We start from the raw sequence: 27114 nt of genomic DNA, 5'->3' as shown, positions 1-27114 counted from the left end.
ATGTGCACATCCACATCTTGGGCAGAAACGGATATCCAAAGAAACCTTTTGAAGTTTTTATCCAAACTACCTCCCCCAACTCCACATCTTAAATTAACTTTATGTCCTTGTATATAAAACAAAACCAAGCAAAGTAAATATGCAGAAACCGTTTTTCCACTTCTAAATTAGTAAGATCATGGATTTTGTTTCACAGCTTATGGGAAATGGTGTGGTAATGCTTCTGGTAAACAGAAGGTTGCAACAAACAGAAACACCTCTCCTCAGATTCTACTAGATCACTGGCAGGCTAGAGGAAACTGTCAGCCTGTTGGTATCTCAAGGGCTCTAGCTTGAGCTGAGAGAAATGCCTATTGCCAGGATAAGCATTTGCCACATCAAAAACTCTCTGACCTAAATTTGAGCACCAGTTTTTTCCATTTCACTTTCCAGGATTAAAACATAAAGAACTGGTGTCCAGAGGCAAGTGCCACATGCTTTAAACTTGCTGCCATCCTTAATTTCTTCATCTATAAACTTTGCTTAAAAGACCAAAATTCTCATTTTTCATTTTCTTTTTTTTTTTTTTTTTTTAAAATATATTTTATTGATTTTTTACAGAGAGGAAAGGAGAGAGATAGAGAGCCAGAAACATCGATGAGAGAGAAACATCGATCAGCTGCCTCCTGCACATCTCCCACTGGGGATGTGCCCGCAACCCAGGTACATGCCCCTGACCGGAATCGAACCTGGGGCCCTTCAGTCCGCAGGCCGATGCTCTATCCACTGAGCCAAACCGGTTTTGGCCTCATTTTTCATTTTCAATAGATTCCTGCCCTCAGCCTCCATGGCCAATGGCAAAGACTTCTGTATCTGAATGGATGAGAGAGACTCCTTCATCTTCTTGGTCATGGCTGGAATGAGGTTCATATGATCATCCACACACTTGGTCACAGAACCCTCCAGCTGCCGCTTCACCTGACACTCTACTCCCTGCATCTTTGGCTTTGTCGTTGCAATCCATAGTGCACCAGGCCAGCCGGTCCTGGAACTTCTTCCAGTTGCTGGTAAGCAGGGCCTGGGCTTGAGTCAAAGGTGCATGGAAGCACTCAATGCACCAGTGCACCTGCTGCATGGACGTGGCTGTCCTCACAACAGCCAGCACTGCACCGGAGCATGAGGCCCTGCATCTTCTGGATATTCTCTTCCCAGACTCTTCACCATGGTATCCACCGCCTCCTGCACCCGAAGCTGCCGCAGGTCCGCCTTGGCGACCCTGAGCTGCACTGCGCCACGATGGCGCCCCCATGGACTCCATTAATTCTTTTACACCACTGGACTCCAGCAAATGCTAGATGCTTCATGTCAGTTAATTCCATTTAACAATAAGATCCATTTACTAAAGAACTACAGTTGGGGTAGAGTAAAGCCAAAGCTTGCTATCCTTAAGTCAATGTCTATGATCTTTCACCAAAAAAATGCTAGGATACCTCAATTATCTAAAATAGCTGAATATAATGGAGAGTTCATAAAAACTGGTGACTCTTTAATAAGAGCAACTACTACAATTCACTGAATGCCAGACATTGCTAAGCACTTTCCATTTAACCTCATTTAACACTCACAATAACCCCATGATATAGATACTAATTTTATCTCCATTTTTAAAAAGATATTTTTTATTACTGATTTCAGAGAGGAAGGGAGAGGGAGAGGGAGATAGAAACATCAATGACAAGAAAAAATCATTGACTGGCTGCCTCCTCCACACCCCACACTGGGGATCCAGCCTGCAACCCAGACATGTGCCCTGACCAGAATCAAACCGTGACCTCCTGGTTCCTAGGTCAAAGCTCAACCACTGAGCCACGTCAGCCGGGCTTATCTCCATTTTTAAATGAGGAACTTCAGGCTTAGAGATTAAGTGGCTTGCCCAATATCACAAATGAAGTAGTATTAGGATTTGAACAGAAGCAACCTGCTTCCAGAAGCATTCCTCTTAACCAATAAGTATGCCATATCAAAATTTTTTATTCTGAAACTGACATATCTTATACATTATGTCATCATAAAGAAAACATGTCCGGGTTGAATAAAGTAACTGATAACCATCAATGCCTGCACTGGGGAAGTTTTTCAAACCGTATTCCTCAAAGCACCTCTCTACTAAGGTGCAATTAGAGTTTTAGCTACCATTTTGTAGTTGGGTTCCTACCTAAGATTCTGTTTGGAAAAAAAGATTAAAAATCACTAGCTTAGATGGCTAACTAAACAAAAATCTAGCACTTTCCCACTTTATTGTGGCTTTAAGACCCAGACAAAGATCCTCTCTTTCCATCACCCTCTTTCATATCTTTGCATTTCCACAAAGGCCTTGGCTAGGGTTCTCTCCCACACCTACAGCTCAAAGGCCATGTACCCACTAAAGTCCCCTGACTAATGTTTTTGGCCCAGCCCAGGCTTCCAGGTAAAAAGCAGAGATGTGCCTGTCTCCCACAGGATGTAGAAGGCAGTCAAAGACACAGAACACAAGCAACTCTGTTCTTTGATTGAACATAGTGATGCCAGCTCCCTTCCTTTCCTTGACTCTCCATTTAAGGTCAGAGAGTGCTAATAAATATTTTACAGAGCTGTGATTAGCCTATAAGATTCATCATTTAATTTGTGTTAATGAAACTAAAATTAATTCAAATCAAACTCCACAAAGTGAAAACATAGCTTCTGATTTCTAATCATAGATCTAACCTGGATAAGATCTCCTCAGCCTCCTTCTGATAGTGCAGCAAGAGCTGATCCCAAGTCTGACGTTCTAAGGAAAACCTATAGGATCAGAAAAAAAATTCTGTTAATTTTTGATTATCTCATTCTGAATCACTCAGGGCACCAATAGTACATTAGGTATCTACTGTGGTTCTAAGATGTGAATAAAAAGGCCATTAAAGAATTAGAAACCATGACTGTTTTAGAGGATATTAATTTAATCAAATCAAACACATGTTCTTAAAATTAAATTAACATCCTTATTCCCTAGATTCCATTCTATGAATTTGGCCATAAGCACAGCCCATAAGATCCCAATATGCAGCTAACTTCCAGTGTTGCTACACCAGTACTGACACTCAAAACAGGATGTTTATTATTCATTTTCCCAGGTTTAATTATTTTCCCCAACTGAACTTAGATTTTTCAATAAAGGTTCATTCATTTTCACTTACTTTGTTATGTATTCCTTCATCTCAGCCACTGATGCTTCCAGAGACAAATCTGATGCTTTTCTGGAATACAGATAGCATTGTGAGATAAACACAAATTTTTCAAGAACACTTGCTTTTAATATGACAACTTACGTAATTTCAAAGGCAATAAAACATGTTCAGAATTTATCTTTTGCTCTGACGAATGTGGCTTAATTGGTTGAGCATCGTCCTGTGCACCAAAAGGTCGCAGGTTTGAACCCCGGTCAGGACACATGCCCAAATTGCAGGTTCAGTCCCCGGTTGGGGTGTGTACGCGAGGCAGCCAACCTATGTTTCTCTTTCACATCAATGTTTCTCTCTCTCTCTGTTTCTCTCCCCCCCACACACCCCCGCTTTCTCTTTCTCTAAAAAAGAAAAAAAATTTATCTTTCGCCTGGCTGGTATGGATCAGTGGTTGAGTGTCAACCTATGAACCAGGAGGTTAAGGTTCAACACCTGGTCAGGGCACAGTCAAAATCCCCTTTCCCTTCAAGATAGAGAACCACTGTAAGATGGTTACCACAACACCAGATTGCAGGCTCAATCCCCAGTAAGAGGCATGCAGGAGGCAGCCAATCAATGATTTTCTCTCATCAGTGATGTTTCTATCCCTCTCCCCCTCTCTCTGAAATCAATATAAAAATAATTTTTTTTTAAGTTCAAACCCTAAAAAATAAAATAAAAATGTTACATTAAAAAAAAAGAATTTATCTTTCAACAAATATTTATTTCTTAGCCTCTCACTTTTATACTAGATCTCTTCATCTTTTCTCTCTCTCTCATCAATTCCAATTCACACATGGCCAGATGAACCTTTCTTAAAATATTCCTTTAATTTCTTCCTTGCTTAAAAACTCTGTGACCCTCTACTGCATTCAGAAGTAAAACCTCCTTAATCTGGCACTTAAGGATCTCTGTTCTCGCTCCATCCAGTTCATTAGCTTTGATTCCTATTATTCTCTTTTATCTATTCTGTCCAATATAATCTCACTCACCCTGACCCTGAATATCTGGGATTTTCAATCTCTCAATTCCTGTTCACATCAGTTTTTAGTGTCTTCCCCTTCCACCAATCAAAACCTTAACATCTTTTAAGGCCCAACAATACTTTTTCATATGACTATCTTGTCTCCCTCCTAATTGCTGTACAGGGGACTTACACTAAGGGCTCAGCACAGCTGAGTGACTAATTCTAATGGAAAAGAAGCACTGAAAATGCCAAAATTTTGCAGATGTACTAGTACGTGGTACTCTACCTGACAAAAACAAATGAATTGTTCTACCTTTCATGTTTTTCTACCAAGGCCTATGACACACAGCCTCTATCAATGCTGGCTTATGGCTTAAATACACTGCATTAAAAGAGACACTATGTTAAGCAAATTTTGTTTATTTTTTTAATCACTCAAAAAGCCTTTATGTTTTTATTTAGCTTTCTGATTCTATGCTTGTGCCTTCAACACTTTCACAACAATTTTCAGCTCCTAAATAAGGAAAGCAGCCCTAACCGGTTTGGCTTGGTGGGTAGAGCGTCGGCCTACGGACTGAAAGGTCCCAGGTTCGATTCTGGCTAGGGGCATGTACCTTGGTTGCGGGCACATCCCCGGTAGGAGGTGTGCAGGAGGCAGCTGATCGATGTTCCTCTCTCATTGATGTTTCTAACTCTCTATCCCTCTCCCTTCCGCTCTGTGAAAAATCAATAAAATATATTTTAAAAAAATAAAAATAAAAAAATAAGGAAAGCACACTTGATCCTGTCGCAGGCAGATTTAGCACACATGGATCCACCATAAGCCCTGCTGACATGTTTTTTCATTTTAGACAACCTCATTAGAACTTTAGGTCTCATAGCACGAGTTCCACAAAGTTGCCTGGGCTCACACCATGTGCAGATTTTGGTGCTTTTCCAACCTTCTTGGTATAAAGGTAAACAATGTCTCAGGGTTTGGGACAGCCTAGTTTTGTTAGAGGCTGTATTGTAGAACCATCTCTGGTGGTATGTCAAAAGCTGGACCATTCTGAATGCCCAAAGACTCTGTCCCCAGAAGAATGAGTCAAAATATTTTTCAACCCGAACATCAATGTTAAGTTTAAGGATAGGTGGAAAAGTAGACCTTTGCAAAGTCAAAACTAAAAAGTTTATGATGTAAGCTCTAGTGACATGATTTACTGCAGGGCAGGGCTCCACCCATATAGAGGAACTACAAGTTTAGGGGTGGGATTTTTAAATTCTCTTAATATTCTTGCTTGTAAACAGCTAAAGAACATAAGTTTACAGGGGAACCTCAGTTCTCCAACTTAATTTGTTCTGAAAGGTTGTTCAAGAAGTGATTTAGTCAAAAACCCAAAATTTTTCCCATCCTGAGGTGGAGGGTGGGGGTGGGCTAGAAGGGGTTAATGGGGGAAAAAAGAGGACATCTGTAATACTTTCAACAATAAAGATTTAAAAAATTGTTTTTAATGATTCCCTATTTTAACCTTTTTTTATATACAGTACTTGTCTAACGTACTCTTTTTGTTTGTTTGTTTTAAGCCTCACCTGAGGATATTTTTCCACTGATTTTTAGAGAGATACAAAAGGGAAGGGAGGGAGAGAGACACAGAGAGAAAAAGAAACATCACTGTGAGAGAGACACATGGATTGGCTGCCTCCCGTGTGTGCCCTTGACCGGAATCAACCTGGGACCCTTTGGTCCGCAGGCCCAAACAACTTGTTAAAGAACCCAATTGTTTGAGATGGGAGACATTTGGAACTGAGGTTTGGCTGTTGCATGGCTAGCAAAAATTTGAAGAATGCTTTTCCTTTCATCTTTCCATAGCTGGTTCCTTCTCACCATTCAGATCTAATAGGTCTCAATCCAAAGGTAAATTCAGTAGAGGTCTAGCTAACCCACCCCCTCAAGTCACTATTATTGACTTCTTAGATCATTATTTTAAATCATTTTATTTGTTTGACTGTATCTCCTATTAAAATATATCAGAACAAAATACCTTGTTTGACTTAGTTATTTATCACTATTATCTCCCGCATCTAGAAGAGCCTGGTATGTAGAAGATGCTGAATAAATGTTTGATGAATGAATGAACAACTGTCTAATTACAATAAAAAGCCTTAATTCAATTGTAATTTAGGACAGAAGGGCAATTGAACTTACTCTTTTGTATCTTCAAAACATTTCTGTAGAGTTCCATTACTTTCCAGTCTGTCTGCAAAATGTTTTAATTCTTCAGAAAGAGAAGATGCTAGAGAGAACAAAGTTACACGTTATAAACAGAATATAAACTTTCACAGGAAGCTGCTGACAAAGACCTAATACACTTAAGGTAGTCTCAGCTCTAGGGTCCCGTCACATTCTGACACTCTCACCTATTCAAAAAGGTGGTATAAATATGCAGAAAGATTTAATCTTTTTGGGGGGTAGATATAGATAAAATGTAAGACAATTCTTCTTTATGACATTTATTGATAGTGTTTTTTAGATCTGACTGGTGAAGAAGCAGTTAAAAAGATTTATCTGCACTGACATTTCATTCTTTTCAAGAGATTTGAACTGCTGGTGCTAAAAGGAAATATATCACAGAAGACAGGCAACAGGAAAGAGTGTTATAAAAAATGTTGAAGGCAAATAAAGCATTATAAGCATAAGGTAAAAACAGTTTTCTGCTTATACCTGAAGAGTCCACAATTACATTCAGGTGAAGAATAAGGAAGGAAAAGGATGTTAAATAGTTATCAAGATAACCTTGACATATCTATTCTAATTATGGTGATAATTTCAATTCTGAGATAATTTTAATTAACAAGTAAGTCTGAGTTCATGTATTTTCTTGGTTTTTAAAGTGGATAACTGAGTATTTTGACTCTGGGTGACTGTGTAGTTACTGTAAGGCAGGGGTCCTCAAACTTTTTAAACAGGGGGCCAGTTCACTGTCCCTCAGACCGTTGGAGGGCCAGACTATAGTTTTAAAAAAAACTATGAACAAATACCTATGCACACTGCACATATCTTATTTTGAAGTAAAAAAACAAAACGGGAACAAATACAATATTTGTATTTGCATGTGGCCCGCGGGCCATAGTTTGAGGACCCCTGCTGTAAGGAAAACAGCTACTTCCTAGATAGCTGAAAACTGATTCCTGGGAAAGAATATTTCTAATTTACATCATAGATGAACAGCTAATTTCCTTACCATACAGAGTTTCTATAAATCAATATAAGCACTACATGTCAATTTTCAAAAATGAACGAAAGGACATAAACAGAAAATGAAGCACATATAGTTCTAAATAATATTTAAAAATATTTATCCTCTTCGAAAAACAGATTAAAACTACAAAATACCTTTTATCATCTGTAAAATATCTGAACTGTTTGATAAAACTGTATTGGTAAATGTGAAAAAACAGGTATGCAAACAAATATTTCTGCATATATTTTTGGTGAGAGAATAAAATGAAACAACCTTTCTGGAAGGCAATCTGGTAATTTTTATCATTTTGTTTGACCTTTTTTTAAAAATATATATATTTTATTGATATTTTACAGAGAGGAAGGGAGAGGGATAGAGAGTTAGAAACATCGATGCGAGAGAAACATCGATCAGCTGCCTCCTGCACACTCCCTACTAGGGATGTGCCTGCAACCTAGGTACATGCCCTTGACTGGAATCGAACCCGGGACCCTTTAGTCTGCAGGCTGACGTCCTATCCACTGAGCCAAACCGGTTAGGGCTGTTTGACCTATTTTATTGCAACTCTAGAAATTTATTTTTACTTGTATATGTGCCAAAAGGCATGTGTAAAAAGGTATTTTCCCTGGCTGGTGTGGCTCAGTTGGTTGGAGCATTGTCCTGTACAACAAAAGGTCATGGGTTCGATTCCCGGTCAGGGTACATGACCAGATTGCGGGTTCAATCCCTGGTCACGGTACATATGAGGTAGCCAACTGAAGTTTCTCTCTCCCTAAAATCAATTTAAAAACATATCCTCAAGTGGGATTAGAGAAAACAAAAAAGTATCCATTACCCTATTCATTGTAATAGCAAAAGACTGAAAACCCTAAAAGCCCACAATAAGAAACTGGTTAAAAAAAAAAATATGGTACATTTATAAAATTGAGTATCATGTGGCTACTAAAGTGTCAAGACAGTTCTACATGTGCAGTATGGAATAATCTGCAATATAAACTGTTAGGTTAAAAAAAAAACAAAAGACAAGGAAAAGAACAGTGCAGAGAGTATTATTATTTGATTTTAATGTATAATTGTTTGCAAATGCAGTATCTCTGCAATGATACACAAGAAGCTGGAAGCTGTGATTGCCTCTGTGGAGAGGAGCAGCGACTATGGTTTGGAGTGGAGGGCAGGCTTACTTTGCACTTTTATACCTACTGAACTTCATTGGCATATATTATTATTTTCTTAACCCTCACCTAAGGATATGTTTTTATTGATTTTAGAGAGAGAGGAAGGGAGAAACATCGATCGATTGCTTCCAATGTGCGCCCCAACTGGGAATCGAACCTGCTACCTTTTGGTGTACGGGACGATGCTCCAACCAACTGAGCCACCCTACTAAGGCAGCATATATATATTTTAATGCCATTCCAAGGGGGGCTGGTTTTGTGAGGTAGCAGCTCCTGTGAATGGGGTTCAAAAGTGGGGCTTTAACTGACTTTAACAGAAGGTACAGTTCAAGGTCAAAGCTCACTTGCCTGTTCTTAGCAACTTACCTTTGGCTCTAAAACTTTCAAGACTGAAGCCCTCAGTGCCTTTTAGGAAAGGTTCAAGTTTCTGAACAGAGAACTAAATAAAGAAAAGCATTTTTAGTACAACAACCAAGATTTTCCAGGCCAATCCCAACAAAGCTCATGTAATTTTACATGCTTAATAAATGTGAAATAAACATGATTTAATTTTCATACCTAAGATTTTTCATATAACAAATAAATAGATCAGGATAAAACTATGTTAATAAAGACTATACATTTTGATTTTTGGCTTGAGAAAAAAATGGTCATTTAATTCACACAAATGACTTGCTTATCTAAACTAATCATCAATTAGCCATATAATACTGACTTAGTATGTATGTAGTCAGACCTCCAATGTCTGTTTAAACTTAGATTTTGACCTACTCCTACTTTAAATTACCATTATTCCCTGTCATTTGCTGCCAAAGGCAAGAGATATTAGATTGGGGAAATCTCTCACCCTTAGCTGCTCAGTTAGCAGCAACAGTACCAATGGGATAGGGCCCAGTTCAGACAAAATCAGTTGCTAGGATTATATCTGGCTTTTAAGTTAATCCAAACTAGAGAGAAACATCTTTTAATTTTAACAGATGTATTACACAGTTTTGATCTCTTTTTGGGACTCTCACAGTAACAGCTTTAAAAAAAGCATTTCCCAGTCCCGAGAATCTCACCTGGAAACTGGAAAGCAGTAGAGCGCCAAGCCGTTTGCTTTCTGCTAGGTCGACGCTGATGGATCTGCTGAGCTCTAACATAAAATAGCAATTTAAGGAGTGCTATACTCACAATTATCAAAATAAAAAACCTGAAAAATTTCCTCTCTCTTGATGCAGTCCATTTTAAGGCAAGAATGCTCAAGCAGCCTTCTTTAATTAAGGGAGAATTCATATATAGTCACGTCTGATTTTTTTCAGGATCACTGAGGAATGAAATTTACCCATTTGTGCATTCTAGCTTCAAAAAGTTATAAGAACCTTTTATGTATTACATTAAAACCTTGTCTTATTAAACAAGATAGGTAAATAACTTTTTTGATGTTTTATATTCACCATTCAAAGGAGACGGAAACATTTGAGCATTTTTATGACAGGTCCTGCAGTACACTTTAAATACATTGTCTTAAGAGTCCTCTTATAAACTATGAGCTCCATTTTACAGATGAGGAAACTGAACCTCAGAGGGGAGATGACTTGTTTGAGGCCAGAAATTGGTGAAATAAGAATTCAATCCCAAGTCTGTCACCAAAACCTGTTTTTCCAAATAATACCATGCTGTCTTCTACAATGAATAGGTAACATTAATAGTAATTTGTTGAACACTTGTTATGTAAAAGGCTTTTTATTAAACACTACACACACTTCATTAAAACTTGAGGCAAATATTTTATCAATTCCATTTTACAGATGATGACACTGAGGCACAAAGACTAGGTAATAGGAAACTTGCCAAGGTCACATGGGGAGACAGCCCGAATTGGATGGGCATTTTACATAATTATGTCACTGAATCCTCAAACAAGTACAGGATGCAGACACTGTTTTTTTCAATTATGCTCATTTAAAAACATCAGTTATTATACAGCAAAGGAAGTTTGCTTTGAGAATTTGAGAAATACATGTCTTTTCATCCTCTACCTTTAGCTGGTTGTATTTTTAAAGTTCTTTTGTCTCCTTTTTTGATAACTTCTCACTGCTGTTAGTTTAAAAAAAAAAAACAACACAGAATACCTTCTGGGTATAACCAAAGAAATCTGGCAAGTGGCCAGGAATAACAAGGAAATAATCTTATTACATCAGTGATTTTCTGTGATACAGAATTTTTAGGTCCACATGCTCTGGAACAGAGATAAAAGTTGGGGTGACCTTAGGGAACTGCTGATGCTTTCTTGGCACACCTATGAAATACATGCATAATTGGGGCAGCAATTTTCTGATATGCTAAGTGGCTGTTTTTATCCTGTTTTCCTGTTAGACATAGGCCATCTGGAAGTGAGATAATATCTTTAAAGTAATCACAATAGCTTAACATTTGAGCTCTTTACCATGTGCCAAGTATTGTGTTATAATCAATTCATTTTTTCCTCATATAATTTTATAAAATAGATATTTCATCCCATTTACTGATGAGGAACATAAGACAAGGGAGGTTTAAGTAAGCCGCTTAAGGTCACAGTTTTTCCTGAAACGTGCTAGAGACTTTCCATGTTAAATCTTGTACTTCAAGAAACTGAGGCTCAGAGAGGTGATGTGATTTACTCGCCACATAGCTGATAAGTAGCAAAGTCAAGTCTGTCCCACTACACTCCTTCTGCCAAGTCAAGTCTGTCCCATTACGCTCTTTCTACCATACCTCACTGCCACATCTTATCTGAGCTGCAACTCCACTGGCTTATGTGTGCAGCACCCCACCTGTGATGCCCTGATGAAAGGGAGGCAGTGACTTCCGCCTGTTGATTTCTTTCATACTTGCTCGCCGCCAGGACTGTCTTCTGTCTCGATGATGGGCAGACTGTTCTTGGGGAGACAAATGAAGGGACCTGGGCTGAAGTCCTTCCTCGTGGCTGAGATCACAACACTCCCCTTTTTTAGGGCTACAGCCAACGTGACTTCTTTCCTTTGAAAGTCCTTGAGTCATCTCCAGGGAGGCAGACGATTTATTACACACTTCCACAGGATTGGGATTTGATTCCATTTGATGATCATGAGTCTTAGATGTCACTGGTTCCTCTTCTAGCACTTGTTATTAAAAAAAAGTCAAAATATAAAATCAAACCCACAACTGAGTATTTGTGCAAAAAAGTGGAAATGGAAAATGTATGCCCCAGATCATGGAGACACTGAGGAAGTACCTGTGCAAATACATGAATATGTGATTCCAGCTCCACCAAGAGCCAGGAAACCATTTGAGGATAGTGAAGAAACCTGAACCCAAGGCAAAAGGTACAAAACTCACCTTCTACAGTCTCTGATCTAGTCACTGAAGTCATCCTGGGTCGAGAACCCTAAAATAGGAAAATGAGGTGATCTGTTCTCCACACTTCAGCCCCAGTCTCACTGGGGTTTTACTACACAGGAACAGGCCTTGTGCTTTCCAGCCTCTGAACTGCCCATCTCTTTCCCATAAAATTTACCTGTCTGGCAAGGCCCAGCCCAATGCCACCTCATCCACCACATCCTCCACAGGGACCATCGGCAGGGTTCCTCATCTACTGTTCTGCATTTCTATAGAACTTATCACTAGAAATACTCACATCTCCCTTAACACATAACCTCTTTTATTTCCCAATTATTTTGTGTTTAACTGGTCCCTAATTTCCTAACTCAGTTGATGGCATGATGACCTACATGGTCTTCCAAACTAGAAAAATCACATTATCCTTTACTTTTTACTCTTAAAATGTCCAGATCTAGAATTCCATCCATTCTACCTCTAACAGCCTCTCTACTTCTTTTTTTAAATTAAATTTATTACAATAACATTGGTTAATGACAGTATATAAACTTCAGATGTACAACTTCATAATCCAACATCTGTATACTCCATTGTGTGCTCATTATCAGAAGTCGTCTCCTTCTGTCATTATACAGAGTGGGGCAAAAGTAGGTTTAAGGTTGTTAAAAAAAATAGTACAATAAATAACACAAGAATAAACTGTGTTCTGCATACTCACAACTATAAATCTACTTTTGCTCCACCCTTTATATGTGACCCCCCTTTACCCTTTGTCTTCTCCCGCCTCTCTTCTCCTCTGGTAACCACCACTCTTTTGTCTGCATCTATGAGTTTGTCTCGAAACCTTTTCTCCACTTCCACTTCCTAGTTTAGTTCAGGTCTCATAATCTCCACCACCTCCCACCCTATCCACCCAATAATCCTGTCCACTAGTTTTCCTATATCCAGCCCTGCTTCTCTCCTAGCCATTCGTTAGACAGCAGCAGCAGCAGCGGTTTTTCCAATTTTTCATACACTAGTCTCAACCTACCCACTTCTGTTCTCCTGCTACGCCCATATCCTGCCACCGCGTTTGAATCTTGGCATATACAGCCTGTAAAACTTAATCATCCTTCCCAACCTAGCTCAAAAGTGAGCTTTCACACCACTTCTCTTTCCTAGCAAGGGGCTGTTTACATGTCTGTCGCCCCAAACACACTGTATTTGTATTCCTAGTGCATGTCAGCAAGGACTGACCGGAAGACAGCAGGGACCAGACTGAGGCATCTCTGCATTTGCCACGCTTACCCCTCACTCCCAGCAGGTACGGGGGAAGGCGGGGCGGGTAGGGTAGTGCTAAGTAAAGAGAAATGAATATATCTGGAGGGACGACATAGAAAAGAGAAACAAGAATAGATATAGGCCATGGATCTAAATCCCCGCAGTTACAACAATCACAGATTCAGGCCTGGAAATAACAGCAACAACTGTCACTGGTTAAGCTGCTTGTTAAGCACTTATTACATGCCAGGACCTGTTATATGTGACCGCCTTATTTCCACCATTAACTCTTTACCCCATTTAATCCTTTCCACGGCTCCGTAAGTACCGTCTTTCACCCCTCCTTGCAGATAGAGGAACTGAGGTTCAGAGGCAAAAGCCTGTCTGGGGACAGAGGCGGAATTCTGTGACCCACCCCAACCCTAGACCGCGGGCTCTGCACAGGCCAGGGAGAGGCGCGATCATCCTCGGGTTTCCTCTCGCCCAGGAGGCCTCAGCGCCTCTGGGCACCCCTAGTGTCCGCTGTCGCGGGGCGGCGACCGGCATGGACTGGGCCGAGGTCCGACGCCAAAAAGGCGGGGGGCGAGAGTGAGTGGGGCCGCGTCCGGGGAAAGGTATGCGACTTCCTGACCTCAGAGAGCGACGCCCGTTCAGTCCGAAGCCTCCGTTCTTAATACAAGACCGCAGGTCACTCTCCGCGGCCACGAGTCAACCCTGGACCCCCTGCACCTCTTATTTCTGGTCTGAGTCCGGTACGCCTTCCACGGACCACGCCCCGCGCCACTGCCGCCGCCGCCGCTACCGAAATCTCCCGCCAACTAAGGGCGCATGCGCGGCCGGCGGCCGGCGGCCCGGGCCTGCGCACGCGCACGCAGAGCGCCCGCCTCCTTCAAGGCGCATGCGCAAACTGGTATTTAACTTCGGGCGAACCCTGCAGCCGCCGCCGCGTCCAAATCTTTCTCCGCCCCGAAGCGGCCACGTTAACGTCTCCGCAGCTATGCCACGTCCGGAGAGGCCCCTCCAGGGACCTGCCGCACCGTCCTGACCTTTTGCACCCCGCGGCCCAGAACCCATCTAAGATGGGGAAACTGGGGCCTAGGTACTGGCCAAAGAAATACCTCAGCATCTGAAGCTCTGCCCCTGTTGCCGGGCTAGTGGTCCTCCTCCCCATTGCTTCTTCTTCATCATCTTTTAAAAATTATTGACACTATTACAGATGTCCCACTTTTCTCCACCCCACCCCACGCCCGCCTCCTGGCCATCGCCGCACTGCTGCCGGTTCATGGGCTATGCATAGACTGTAGGTTCTGGCTAATCTGTTCCCCTTCTTTCGTTCAGCTCCCTCCACCCCCTCCCCTCTGACAGCTGTCAGTTTGTTGCATGTGTCCATGCCTCTGGTTCTATTTTGTTCGTCAGGTTACTTTGTTCATTAGATTCTACATATTAGTGACGTAATATTGTACTTATCTTTCTCTGACTGGCTTATTTCATCTAGTATAATAATCTCCAGGTCCACCCATGCTATTTGCATAGGGTACGAGTTCCTTCTTCTTTACAACTGTGTAGTATTCATTGTGTAAATAAATGTACCACATCGTTTTTATCCCCTCAAATACTGATGGGCACTTGGGTTGTTTCTGATCATAGCTGTTGTAAATAACGCTGCTATGAACATATATTCTTTATGATTGGTGTTTTGGGATTCTTAGGATATATTCCCAGAACTGGGATTGCTGGGTCAAAAAGTAGCTCCATTTTTAATTTTTTAAGGAAACTTCATACTGTCTTCTACAGTGGTTGCACCAGTCTGCATTCCCACCAGCAGTGCACTAGGGTTCCCCTTCTCCACATCCTCACCAGCACTTGTGGTTTGTTGATTTATTGATGGTAGCCATTCTGACAGGTGTGAGATTGTATTTTATTGTAGCTTTAATTTGCATCTCTCTGATGATTAGTGATGTTGAGCATTTTTTTTTTTTCATGTCTCTTGGCCATCTGTATGTCCTCTTTGGAACGTGTTTATTCAGGTCCTTTGCCCATTAAAATGTGGACCGTGTCTCCCAGGGCAGACTGGAGCTACATACTGTTTGCTTCATCCTATTCTACTATTCCTGCTTTAGACTTTTTCTCCTCTGGCCCTTTCAATAGTATATGGCAAAGTTCAAGAACTCTCTTTTGCAGTCTCATTGCAGGACACCATCTCCCCAATTGCTCCTGTGCCCACTCCCATAGCTTTAAAAAAAATTTTTTTTTCTAATTTGTTGATTGAGAGAGAGAGAGAGAGAGAGAGAGAGAGAGAGAGAGAGAGAGAGAGAGAAAGGAACATCGATTTGTTGTTCTTATTTATATATTCATTGGTCAATTCTTGCATGTGCCCCAACCAGGGATTGAACCCATAACTTTGGGAGTATCCAGATGATGTTCTAACCAACTGAGCTACCCCACCAGGGCTCCCATAGCTTCTTGCCTCTGCTCCTTTGATTGCCATTCCTTCTACCTGGGAAGACTTTCCCTACTTTTTCCTGGAAAATTTCTCTAATTTTAACTCTAAGCTGAGGAGTCATCTCTCAGAGCCTTCTCTAAGGTCCTATGCTGAGAACCAGATGTCCCTTCTGTACTCCCAAGAGTGAGCCTGTGCCTTTTTCACTATCCCCGTTGGCCCCAAAGAGCAGGCTGCTTCCTCAGTACCTGGTATGACACCATGAAAAACGTCCCCCTGCATGTGTGGTCCTTTCAGATCTGCAGCCTCCAATTGTTGAATTATGAGCAGTCCATAAAGTCTGAATGAGAGGTTAGGGAATGGCAGCTGGAGCATGACTGGTCATCCTTCCATAGCAGCTGTGGTCCTTGGAATTATTTTCTGATGTGAGGCAGAATCCTGCCTTCCTGAAATTTCTACCATGTGTTTTCAGCCTGCTGGCTCCAATAGCCATCTGAAAGCAAAGATTTGTCCTCGATGGTGGAACTCAGTGGTTGAGTGTTGACCTATGAAACAGGAGGTCAGGTTCGATTCCCAGTCGGGGCACATGCCTGGGTTGTGGGCTCTATCCCTAGTGTGGAGTGTGCAGGAGGCAGCCGATCAATGATTTTCTCTCATTGATGTTTCTGTCTCTCTCTCCCTCTCCTTTCCTCTCTGAAATCAATAAAAATATGTTTTTAAAAAATAAAATGAAAGCAGGGATTTGCTTTTGGTTCCCTGATTATCACTTTCTGGGAGTCAATGGTACCCAGTTCCTTCTGTGTCCATCTACTCTTCCAACTCCTCATTTGTCAACATCCCAAGAACAGAACACAGTGTTCTATTTCTTTTAAATATATGTTTATTGATTTCAGAGAGGAAGGGAGAAGGAGAGATAGAAACATCAAGGATGAGAGAGAATCATTTATTGGCTGCCTCCTGCATATCTCCCACTGGGGATTGAACTCCCAATCTGGGCATGTGCCCTTGACCAGAATCGAACCCAGGACCCTTCAGTCCGCAGCTGACGCTCTTATCCACTGAACCAAACCAGCTAGGGCCAGAACACTGTTCTGATCCAGGGCTGGTCATCCGGGAGCACAGTGAGAATATAGCGTAATGGAATCCAGACCCAATACTTCCTCTGTCTCCTTTCCCTGCTCTCAATTCTCCTACAGCTCCCTAATGTCTATAGAACGTGGACATTTGTCCCCTCATAAGGCACTGTGTGATCTGACTCAGCCTCTTCTTTTATCATTACCCATTCCAGTGGCATAAAACTGCTTACAGTTCCCCAGTTCTGCTCTGCTCTTTCTCCTTTCACACGTGCTGTTCCCTCTCCCTGGAACCATCTCCCCTCAGTCTCTTGCCTACAACATACCACCATCCTCTTCGTGTGGCCCTGTCCTCTGTGAAGCCTTTCCTGATTCCTCTAGGCTCCCTGAGTGCCCTGTGATTGACATCTGCTTTCCTGTCTTCTAGGCTCATCTCCTGCATTCTCAATGCTTAGCACCGGCTGTTGTTAGACCCTCAAAACAGAGATCTATAGAATTTTTGTGGTCAGCTTCCAAGATGGCCCTCTATGGTCCCTGCTTCCTCGTGTTCATGCCTAGTGTAGTCCTCTCCCACACTGCATAGGGCTGATCTGTTTAACCAATAAGGCATTGCATAAATGATAACATGATTTTCAAGGTTTAGTCATAAAAGACGTTGTGATTGCTACCCTGCTCTCTCATAGATCACTCACTCAGGGAAGCTAGCCACCATGTTGTGAGGATACTCAAGCAGCCTCATGGAGAGGTCCGTGTGGGAAGGAACGGAGACCTCCTGCCAACAGCAAACACTGACTTACCAGGCATATGAGCCACCTGACAAATGGATCTTCCAGCCTCCATCAAGCCTTCACATGACTGCAGCCTGATTGACATGAGACCCTGAGTCACAATTACCCAGTTCCGGAATTCCTAACCCACAGCATCTGTGATATAATAAATGCTTTGAAATAATTAGTTATACTCTAATAGATAATTAGCACATGTCTAAAGTGTCCTTCTTTTCCCATGATAATTTTTTAAAAATTTTCCCCATGATAATTTTTTTAAGTCTTTTGTAGAAAAGCTCAGTTCCATTTTTGAGCACTCTGCATGTTCAGTGGTCATACCGCATTTCATGGGAGACTCTGAGATGTCAGCAGTTAGCAGCAGGGAACACCTGGTGGCCCCTCCCCAGTGGCCCCAAACCAGCCAGCTGGCTGTGGCATTCCCAGGGATCCCTACTTTCCAGACAAATAGGGGCAGACTACAGTCAGGTTTCAAATTTGCTGGGAGCTCCACCCATCCCACAAGAAAAATCAGAGGAGGAAAGGCCATGGAAACTGTTTATATGACATACTTTATTTCCAATCTACAACCATTAAAAACCCTTTGTAAGTTTACACTGTACAGCTATCCTCATGTCTGAAATAAGACATAGGGGCAGGGAGAGCTGGTGGGTTGGACCACAGTCATCCTAGCACCCAATCCATCCTGGGAAGGAGCCTTTAAAGATAGGAGTGAGCTGAAGAGAACAGTGGACAGGAGAGGCAGACAGTTTGGCCCAAGGATGCCCTTGGTTTCTTCCCTCCTGAAGACCTTTCCCTGGGCCCTTGACTGCAGGCCCCTCACCAGGAACCCAGGCTGGGCAGGAAGGGGGCTTCACAGTATTGGCAGGAGTTGGGAGGGGCAGGATGGAAAGGAAGGACAGCTTCTGGCTCTCTTCCCGTCACTGGGGATTGGAGCTGCTTTTTGGCACAATCTGCAAGATCTCCTTGGAGGTGGGAGGAGGAGGAGCTGGGGATGTAGGATTTTTCTCTTGAGATAGGTTTCTTTCCATTTGAAGAGAGGCCATGAGCCTATGAAGTTCCCAAGGGGTAAATGGACAGGGTCTTTTTCTCCTGCCTCAGGACTGCCAACCCCTGCGTGGCTTGTACAACCTACATAACCTTTTGTAAAACCCAGACAAGTGAGAGAGGTGAGCAAAGCTGGAACCAAGCCAGGGGCAGGAAAAAGAAAAATGTGTGCCTTCTCCCTGTCCTCCAGCTTCCAAGGAGGACATGGGTTTTGTTGGGGTGGGGGTAGGGGTGAGGTGAGGAGAGTTCCCAGTCTTTCAGGAGTCTAGAGTTGGTGTTTCCCACCTGTTCCTGGTCTGGGCCAGCCTCAGTCCCTCACCAGGCTGCACTAATTGCTAGCATAGGTCAGCAGTAGGCAAACTCCTGTTTTATCAGAATTATCCAGAGGGTTTGTTAAACCCCAGCTTGCTGGGCCCCAGCCCAGAAGTTCGAATTCAGTAGGTCTCAGATGGTGCCAATACTTTGCATTTCTATCAAGTTTCCAGGTGATGTTCCAGCTGCTTTGAGAACCCCCAGGTATCCCATCCTCAGTGACCCGGCAAGGCCCAGCCTCGGAGGCACCAAATAACTGGGAAGCTGCTAGGAATCATCTTGTGGTGAATCCCCTGTGCGGAGAAGTAAACTAAGGCACAGAGATCAGGGGCTGAGCTGAGAGAAGAGCTAGGATACCAGGGTCCAGTGAAGAGAGGATGGTGATGCAGGACCCCAAAACATGAGGGATACCCTAAGGCTCTAGGGATCACCCTAGTTCTTATCATTACATTTTACAACCAGCTAAACTCAGGGAAGTTAAAAGGTCTGCCCAGACCTGAGGCAAGTCTCAGACTGCTGGCTGAGGTTTCTCCTCAGGGAAGCAGATTGAGTGGTGTCAGAATGGAGTGTGACAAGGCAGCCAGGCCTGACTACCCTAACCCTTCAAGGATGCTTAGAGGAAACCAAAGCTCCTTTGCTTGGGGTCTGGGATCCAGAGGGCTGGTGAAAGGCAGGAAGAGACAGGAGCGGGGTCGATGGGATAAATAAGGGATGGTCCAAGGAGTATGAGGGAGGAGTGGGAGGAGCCCTGGGCACAGACAGGACTCAGGCCCAGCATCATGTCTCCTTTAGTTCTTGGGTCTGTGGACTTTGCAAACTGCAAGCATTTTGGGAGGGGGAGTGGCAGAGCCAGGGTCAGCTACAGGTTCAGCCAGGATGAGCTAGCTGTTCCAGAGCTGGTGAGGCCCAAGGGAGAGCAGAGTGGTGGGATGTCAAATGGAGAGACATGGACAGATGACCAGGGAGAGAAGAACCCAAGCCAGGCTGCATCTCCTCAACCAAGGCCATGCAGGACTGGGCAGGGCAGAGGCCAGGAGTGAGGATCCAACACTCCCCCCTCCACCCACCCACCCACACACACTCCCAGTGGGAAATGCTGGGGTCCTTCCGGCAGGCTGTGGATAGAGAAGATAATGTGACTCAAAGATGAGACTAGGAGCTGAAACCGGTTTGGCTCAGTGGATAGAGCGTCGGCCTGCGACTGAAAGGTCCCAGGTTTGATTCCGGTCAAGGGCATGTACCTTGGTTGTGAGCACATCTCCAGTAGGAGATGTGCAGGAGGCAGCTGATCGATGTTTCTCTCTCATCGATGTTTCTAACTCTCTATCTCTCTCCCTTCCTCTCTGGAAAAAATCAATAAAATATATTTTAAAAAAATGGGACTAGGAGATGTTTCTGGACTGGGGGTTGGCTGGGGCCGAGCCCAATGAGAAGGGCTGGTAAGGCTGATGCCACCTAAGGCATTGGGGAAAGGTACCCCCTTTGGTGTGAGAAAACACAAAATAAAACAGAACCCAGAAAACACCCCCCAGATCTGAAAGCAAACATGAGTTGGAAGACCAACCTTGGGCACTTCCCTGATAAGACAGGAATATGAGCCTGGGGACAGGGGGAAGGGGGATGTGAGGTGCTGAGGTTACAGGGAAATCCATGGGAGGGGAGTAGTACTGGGGAGACTATTCTGGGAGGGCTGAGGGATGGATGCTACAAGTAAGCTGAAGGTCCAGAAGAAGAAAACCTGGCCATTGGCCAGAGCACTGGGTCTGCGGGCAGGAACCAGCAGAGAAGAGGAGGCAGGGGGAGGGGAAACTTTGGAAGAAGATAGTAAAAGAGGATGGATGAGAGGTGGGAAGTGAGCAGACAGCCCAGATATAGGAAGAGGCACAACCAAGATCACAGATGCCAAAACCTGGGTTCTGGTCCTGGCTCTGCCTCTAGTTTGCTGTGTGAACTTGGGTGAGCCATTCTCTTCTCTGGGCCTGACTCCTCATCTAAAAAAAGTGAGATTAGACACAAAATGGCAAAGAGTGAACAATTCCACTTATACGAGGTACCCAGAATAGGCAAATTCATAAATAAAGTAGAGTTTACCAGGGGCTGGGGGCAGGGGGAGTGGGGAGTGTTTAGTGGGTGGTTTCAGTTTGGGATGATGAAAAGTTCTGGAAATGGACATTGGTCATGATTGCACAACACTGTGAATGTACTTAAAATGGCTACTAAGTTTTATGTTATGTGTATTTTGCCACAATTTTTAAAAAGTGAACGGGGATGGTTCAGATGATCTTTTGGCCCCCTTTCCATTCACTGAGACTAGTGAGGGGGATGTCACCCCCAGGGTCAGGACATTGAGGAGCTGGCCTAGGGACAATGAGTGTGACTGGACCACTTCACATTTGAATAGAATCTTATGCTTTTCCAAGTAGACCTGCAAGCACAGTATTGTATTTGGTCCTCATCACAAGACATGTGAGGTAGAAGGACATTATCCCCACTTTATAACTGGGGAAACTGAGGCATAGAGTGGCCACATGATCTGAGTCCAAGGAGGTCATTCAAGTTGGTGGCAGTTTGTTGTTGTTTTTTAAGTCACCTGGAAAACATCCTTACACCTTAGGTTCATCTGTTGAAATGTCAGTTTGCTAAGTGGTCTTTGAAGGACACATGCTATAAATTAATAGCATAAGAGTTGTCTCCTGGGTCAAATATGCTTGCCTCCCATGACTGGATAATCAGAGTTATGGAACCTGATGTGTTTTTCTTTGTGGTATGGATGCCAGAAAACTCAAGGGTAAATTTTAATTGCATGGTTATGGGAATTACATCAGACCGATTTGGGGAATGAGAATTCTTCTTGCTTTTTTACTTTCTACTTATGTTGTTTTATTAAACTAAGATTTTAAAAGATTCTATTTCTGCTGTATTAGGCCCAATTGTAAGTAACCTCTGATGGGTCTTGGAAGTTCTCGGGGTTATTAGGCCAAGTCAGAGCTGCGTTGAGGATTAGTTCCCTAATTCCCAGCACAGTGCTCTTTTTAAAATAGAGGATTGTGGTTATTGGTTAAAAGAAAGTGGCCTAGTGATCAGGGCTGTGAACACAAACAGGGGGCCACTGGTGCTCAGGACCTCCCTGGGAGCTTATTAAACATGTAGGTTCCTGGCCCAGAAAGCTGCATTTGGACATGTCCTCCAAGGATTCTGATACAAGGGGTCCCCAGACTACCCTCTGGAACACACAGGTCCAGTGAATCAGGGCGGACTGCTTTCAAGACTGGGTTGGGCAATGGCATGTTCTAGGTGTCCTGTATCCGCACAGAGCTCCCAGTAGGGCAGTGGGTTTGCACAGCAAGCAGGACAGAGTTTGGGCTGGGGATCCAGTGGACTGAGGTTCCAGTCTAGACTCGATGATTTCCCAATTACATGACTCTGGGATGAGACCTGCACCTGTTTCTTCATTTGCAAAATGGGAACACTAACCCCTGTCCTGTGAAGGCTGCCTCCCAGAGTTGGGGGAGCGATTTCTAAATAGTGCTCTAGGGGGAGTGTGTAGGGGATCATCATCATTATTAACGAAGAGGCAGTGGGAACTTGGCGGGGGGTGCGGGGGGGGGGTGTTAGGCTGGAAAGGGGGACATTCTGAATGGGAAAGGAGGAGGAGGAAGAGCCTAGAAGTTGGGAATTTGGCGGGGGGGTGCGGGGGGGGTGTTAGGCTGGAAAGGGGGACATTCTGAATGGGAAAGGAGGAGGAGGAAGAGCCTAGAAGTTGGGAACTTGGCGGGGGGTGCGGGGGGGGGGTGTTAGGCTGGAAAGGGGGACATTCTGAATGGGAAAGGAGGAGGAGGAAGAGCCTAGAAGTTGGGTAGGCAAGAAGAAAACAGACCGAGTGATGAAACTATAAAAGATGCATGGGGCAGGCATGATGGAGCCACATGGTGGTCAGGGTGTAAGAGGGTCAGTTTTGAAGTCCTCAACTGTGTCACCTGGGAAAGCAACCGGTAGGGGAGGCCATGGGGTCAGCCCATTTTGAGTTCAGTGAAAGTAAGAACTCTTTTTTTTTTTTTTTTTAAAGTAAGAACTCTTGATAATGTTTTAAAATTGGTCATCCTTTGGTGGAGAAAGAATTGGGGGGAAGGGGTTGCTGGAGATGGGAAGAGGATTCTGCTGCCTTGTGCATACAGGGTCTCTACAGCAAAGTGGTAGGATTTTTATTTCAAATACAGACATCAAGGACCCCAGGAGCATCTAATTTGAAAGAGGTCTCAGAAGAAACATGAGGTCGCCCACTTTAGGGCCAACCATGCCAATGGTCTTCCATTTATCCCTACCAACTTGTGCCAACACCATGGGCCCAAGCCTAGCAGTCTATAAGGGATTAGGACCCCAGGGTTCCTTGGGACTTTGGTTGAAGAGTAGAGATGGGGAGAAAGGAGGGAGAAAACTAGGAGAGGAGGAGGAGGAGGAGGGGGAGGAGGAGGGGGGGGGAGGGGGAGGAGGGGGGAGGGGGGGAGGAGGAGGGGGGGGAGGGGGGGGGGGGGGGGGGGGAGGAGGGGGGAGGGGAGGAGAGGGGGAGGAGGAGGAGGGGGAGGAGGAGGAGGAGGGGGGGAGGGGGGGAGGAGGGGGGGGAGGGGGAGGAGGGGGGAGGGGGAGGAGGAGGAGAGGAGGGGGAGGAGGAGGGGGAAGAGGAGGAGGAGGGGGAGGAGGGGGGAGGGGGAGGAGGGGGGGAGGAGGAGGGGGAGGAGGGGGGGGAGGAAAAGGCAGGTGCCAGGAGTAAAAAGGCAGAGGGATAGCAGGAAGGGGAAGAGGGTAGTGTTCTTTCCTGGGACCCCAATGTTCCAGGGAGTCCCCACTGTGAGTCAGGCAGTTTTCTGCTTTGGGAATGTTACCAAGACTTGAAAGACATTTGAAGAAACAAACAAACTTAGAAATTACATTCCAAAAGAGTAGAGTTTTTACAAACCAAACCCTCCCCACCCCCAAAAAGAAAACACAGTTACTAATTAAAATGCTAAAAATCAAACCAAATGAATATTTACATACAACAGTTTCCACCCCATCAAGCCCCGTGTCCAGAGGCTTCTGTAGGGAGAGCGATGAGTGACCCTGCACAGTGGCATGCAGAGAGTAGAAACTGGGACTTTACTGAAAACCAAGATCTGGAGGTCTGACACCGGGTGGGGGCCGGGCGGCCAGGCGCCGAGACAAGGATGGCAAGGACAATCTTGGACGAGGACGATGGTAAGGCTGAGTGGTCTGTAGGCTGCGGGTTCAGGTCTCATGAGGATTTCTCTCCAAGGCTGGGGGTGCAGGCTCCCTGGCCCTCTGCAGCTTGGGGAGGTGGCAGAAGGCCTCCGGTGGCTTGTGGCCTGTTGTGAACCTCCTCCTCTGGAGATAACCCTGGAGGGACCCCTTGACCTTTTGGGTGGGAGCACCACATTCCAGAGGGGCCTGGCCCATGGTTCCACTGGTCTGCCTGCTCTGCCCATACAGGTCACTATGTGACTGGTTGAACATGACCCTGGTGTTCTTCTGGCAGGGAATGGAGATGAAGGACTTTGGGTAACTGGTCCAGATGACCTAAAAGGGCAGAACTAGAAGCAGGTGGGAGTGCAGAGGCATCTCCTGAGTCCTGGGGGCAAGCTAACCAAGCTGCTGGCTTTTGGTCTTCCTCATGGGGAATTCCACCGACAAACCATTTCATCCTGGTGTTTCCACTCTGGACATCCAGCCAGTTATAGGAGGGCCACACCTCTGCGTCTGTGTAGCCAAAATGGGCTCACTGGCACCAAGGGGAAGGCCACCTGAGGCCTCTTCGCCATACTGGCCATACTGCAATGAGCCACGTCACAATCTATCCAATGGCTCGGGCAGCTCGCTTGGGATGTGGGGGAGGGTGGGCAGTGGAGTTGGGGCTCAGAGAAGAGCCATGAGAGGTCATAAGGCTAAGAGAGGCTGGTGAAAAGGCTGGCAGGCTGGCAGACACTCTCAGATCCATGTGCAAAGCTGCAATAAACAACATTCTCGAAGTTCAGTCCTGTTTTCCTGCGAATTCTCACTTGGGGAATTTGGAGAGATCTCCGTGCTCTTGAGAGAGTCTTAGTAATCCATGTTTGACTCAAAAAAAAGAAAGGTGTCAGATTGGGGGCGGGGCGGGGGGGATGAGAAGGGGAAATGGAGAATGTTTGGGTGATGAGGGTCCAGTCCTCCAGCTGGTCAGTGAGCATTTACAGACTGGCTGCCAGGGGCCAGGCAAGTACCAGATGTGGAGTGAAAAGCAGTGCTCTGAGGCCAATGATCAGGAATGTTGGGGGAGCAAGATAAGGGCTCCAGCTCTGGAGGGGAGGGGCAGACCTGACCAGGAGACCAGAGCTCAGCTGCTGAGCAGTCTCGTCCACATGGGGGACCCCACACCTGTCCATTGTGTTCAAAGCCTTTCATTATCCCAGCGGCAAGAATACATGTCTTAATCGCCAATAAATTACCTTAGGGACTTTGGGGGTAAATTAAATTATTAAAATAAAGTAAAACCACCTTAAATATTTATAGTAAGAAAAATTCAAATAAACAACCTATGCAAGAAATGTGTTACCGCTATGTCCTGGGACACCAGCCTCTTGGAGTGCTCCTTGGCCTGGCCTAACCAACTGGGAGTCTCTTACTGGGAATATCTTTGCCCTCTACCAGCCACAGGATGTAAACACAGTGGAGTGTGGTGCCCCTCCAGGTTGCTGGGGAAAGAGGCCCCAGTGATCAAGGCAGTGGGCATTAGGCATTTATCTGTGCATCAGATCTTGAGAGTGACTCTACCTATTTTTGACCTCAAGGAATATCCTGGGAAGGTTGTCACCTTGGCAAGGGAGGCAGTTCCAGTGGCTCACTGGCTCTGAGTCCCACACCTTCTCACCTTCTAGTCCTGCTGTACCCAGGCTCTATGCAGGGAGATCCAGAGCAGCAGGATTCCAAGCAGATGCTTGGCCCTGGCTACTACCCTATCATACCCCCTAGAGTCACAGCGGTCCAAAGCACTGGGGCTGAGAGGAGGCGGCAGTGGGGGAAGTCAGGGATGGGGATCATGTCCAGCCCAGCTCCACCAGGAACCCCAAGCTGAGTCCTAGATCAAAACCGGTTCTTCTCATTGGGGTTTCCTCCCCATGAGGGGGTGTGATTGGCAATGATCATCTCCATGAGCCTTTCCCTGAGGAGTGTACCCCTTCCTCAGCTCTTCTGAGAAGTGGTGCGGGCAGAACCAGGCAAGACTCTCCTTTAAGACCCAGGGATAAGCTCTCAACAGATCTCTCTGGAGACACTTCGAAGCACAGTTTTGGTCTTTCTCCTACTCACTGCCTTCCCCTGAGGAGCCAGAGATCGCCACCCCATGGTCAGCAGGAGACTCCACTTTACCTTGGGGATTGAAAGCTGTTCTCTAGCAGTGGTGCAGCTGCTACCCCCCAGGGCGAGGCGATGCGGAGGGCATGACCCTCCTCTCCGCTGGTTTCCTTCCGCTGTCCATGGCCTGGGCTGGTTGAGGCAGGGAGCTCAACTGCTGTCACTCACTGGGAGGGGCTGCTTTCTCCTCCCCACCCCAGCTGGACTCCGAAGGGTGCAGCCTGCACTTGGAAGGAGAGTGGCGAATAGCAGAGCGGGAGGGCCGGGCGAAGCAGGAGGTGAGAGACTGGGTGCTGCAGTCACAAACAGCATCCTAGGAGGAGGAAGAGAGGAAATCAGGAGGAGCTAGGAAGGACTGACCACCCAGGGGTTGGAGGACCAGCCAGGCAAAGAGCTGGCTCAATCACGCCAGGGACTAGGTCCCAGGGACTGTAGCCCCACTTTGGACCAATTTTTTAAAACTGTTTTTCTTCCATTAAAACAGTAATGAATGTTCATAAATAACTTTCCATAATGTAATAAATTCTGGAATATACAGAGGAGAAAGTGAACACTGTCCGTGGTTCTACACAACAAAGTAAATTCTCACCAAATTGCACACACATCCATTTACCGAAATGACCTTACCTCTTACAGCCTATGCTGCAATTGCAAAACATGAACACTTTTTTTTGTCAAGATCTTCTTTTTAATAGCTATCTACTATTCCACTGAGTGAAAATACCTTTATTTATTCTATTCATTTTTGATGTGCATTTAGGTAGTTTCTATTTTTTTAGTGTTACCAACACATAGGGACAATGGTTAAAGTGCTGTTACAGAATTAGAATGCTTGGTTCAAATCCCAGCCCTGTCACTTCCAGCTGTGTGATCTCGGATAAGTTACTTAAATCTCTG

At 44.7% G+C, this 27114-nt stretch overlaps 1 protein-coding gene and 1 pseudogene across 18 annotated transcripts in view; both read right to left on the bottom strand.

Annotated features, from left to right (window-relative positions):
* The window catches only part of SOGA1 (suppressor of glucose, autophagy associated 1), a 115343-nt gene that overhangs the window by 29361 nt on the left and 58868 nt on the right, over positions 1-27114 (bottom strand). For 6 of the 18 annotated variants that reach the window (XR_004970084.1, XM_036323354.1, XM_036323349.1 and 3 more), the window contains 7 exons: positions 11921-11969; positions 11377-11703; positions 9643-9716; positions 8948-9020; positions 6371-6458; positions 3195-3254; positions 2725-2799 (listed from right to left, as the gene is read on the bottom strand). Coding sequence is in view for 15 of the 18 variants with exons in the window: in XM_036323354.1 (XP_036179247.1) it covers positions 2725-2799; positions 3195-3254; positions 6371-6458; positions 8948-9020; positions 9643-9716; positions 11377-11703; positions 11921-11969 (746 nt within the window). In the remaining 3 variants the exon portion in view is untranslated. Of the gene's footprint in view, positions 1-2724; positions 2800-3194; positions 3255-6370; positions 6459-8947; positions 9021-9642; positions 9717-11376; positions 11704-11920; positions 13980-23566; positions 26531-27114 lie in introns of those variants that run through there. The other 12 variants (XM_036323359.1, XM_036323364.1, XM_036323358.1 and 9 more) reach the window with 12 other exon arrangements.
* On the bottom strand, positions 191-2038 carry LOC118663167 (annotated as a pseudogene).

This window comes from Myotis myotis, unplaced genomic scaffold (genome assembly GCF_014108235.1).
Source record: "Myotis myotis isolate mMyoMyo1 unplaced genomic scaffold, mMyoMyo1.p scaffold_m19_p_9, whole genome shotgun sequence".
Classification (NCBI taxonomy): domain Eukaryota; kingdom Metazoa; phylum Chordata; class Mammalia; order Chiroptera; family Vespertilionidae; genus Myotis; species Myotis myotis.
The sequence above is the reverse complement of the archived record's forward strand: the minus strand, read 5'-3'. Positions and strand labels throughout refer to the sequence as shown.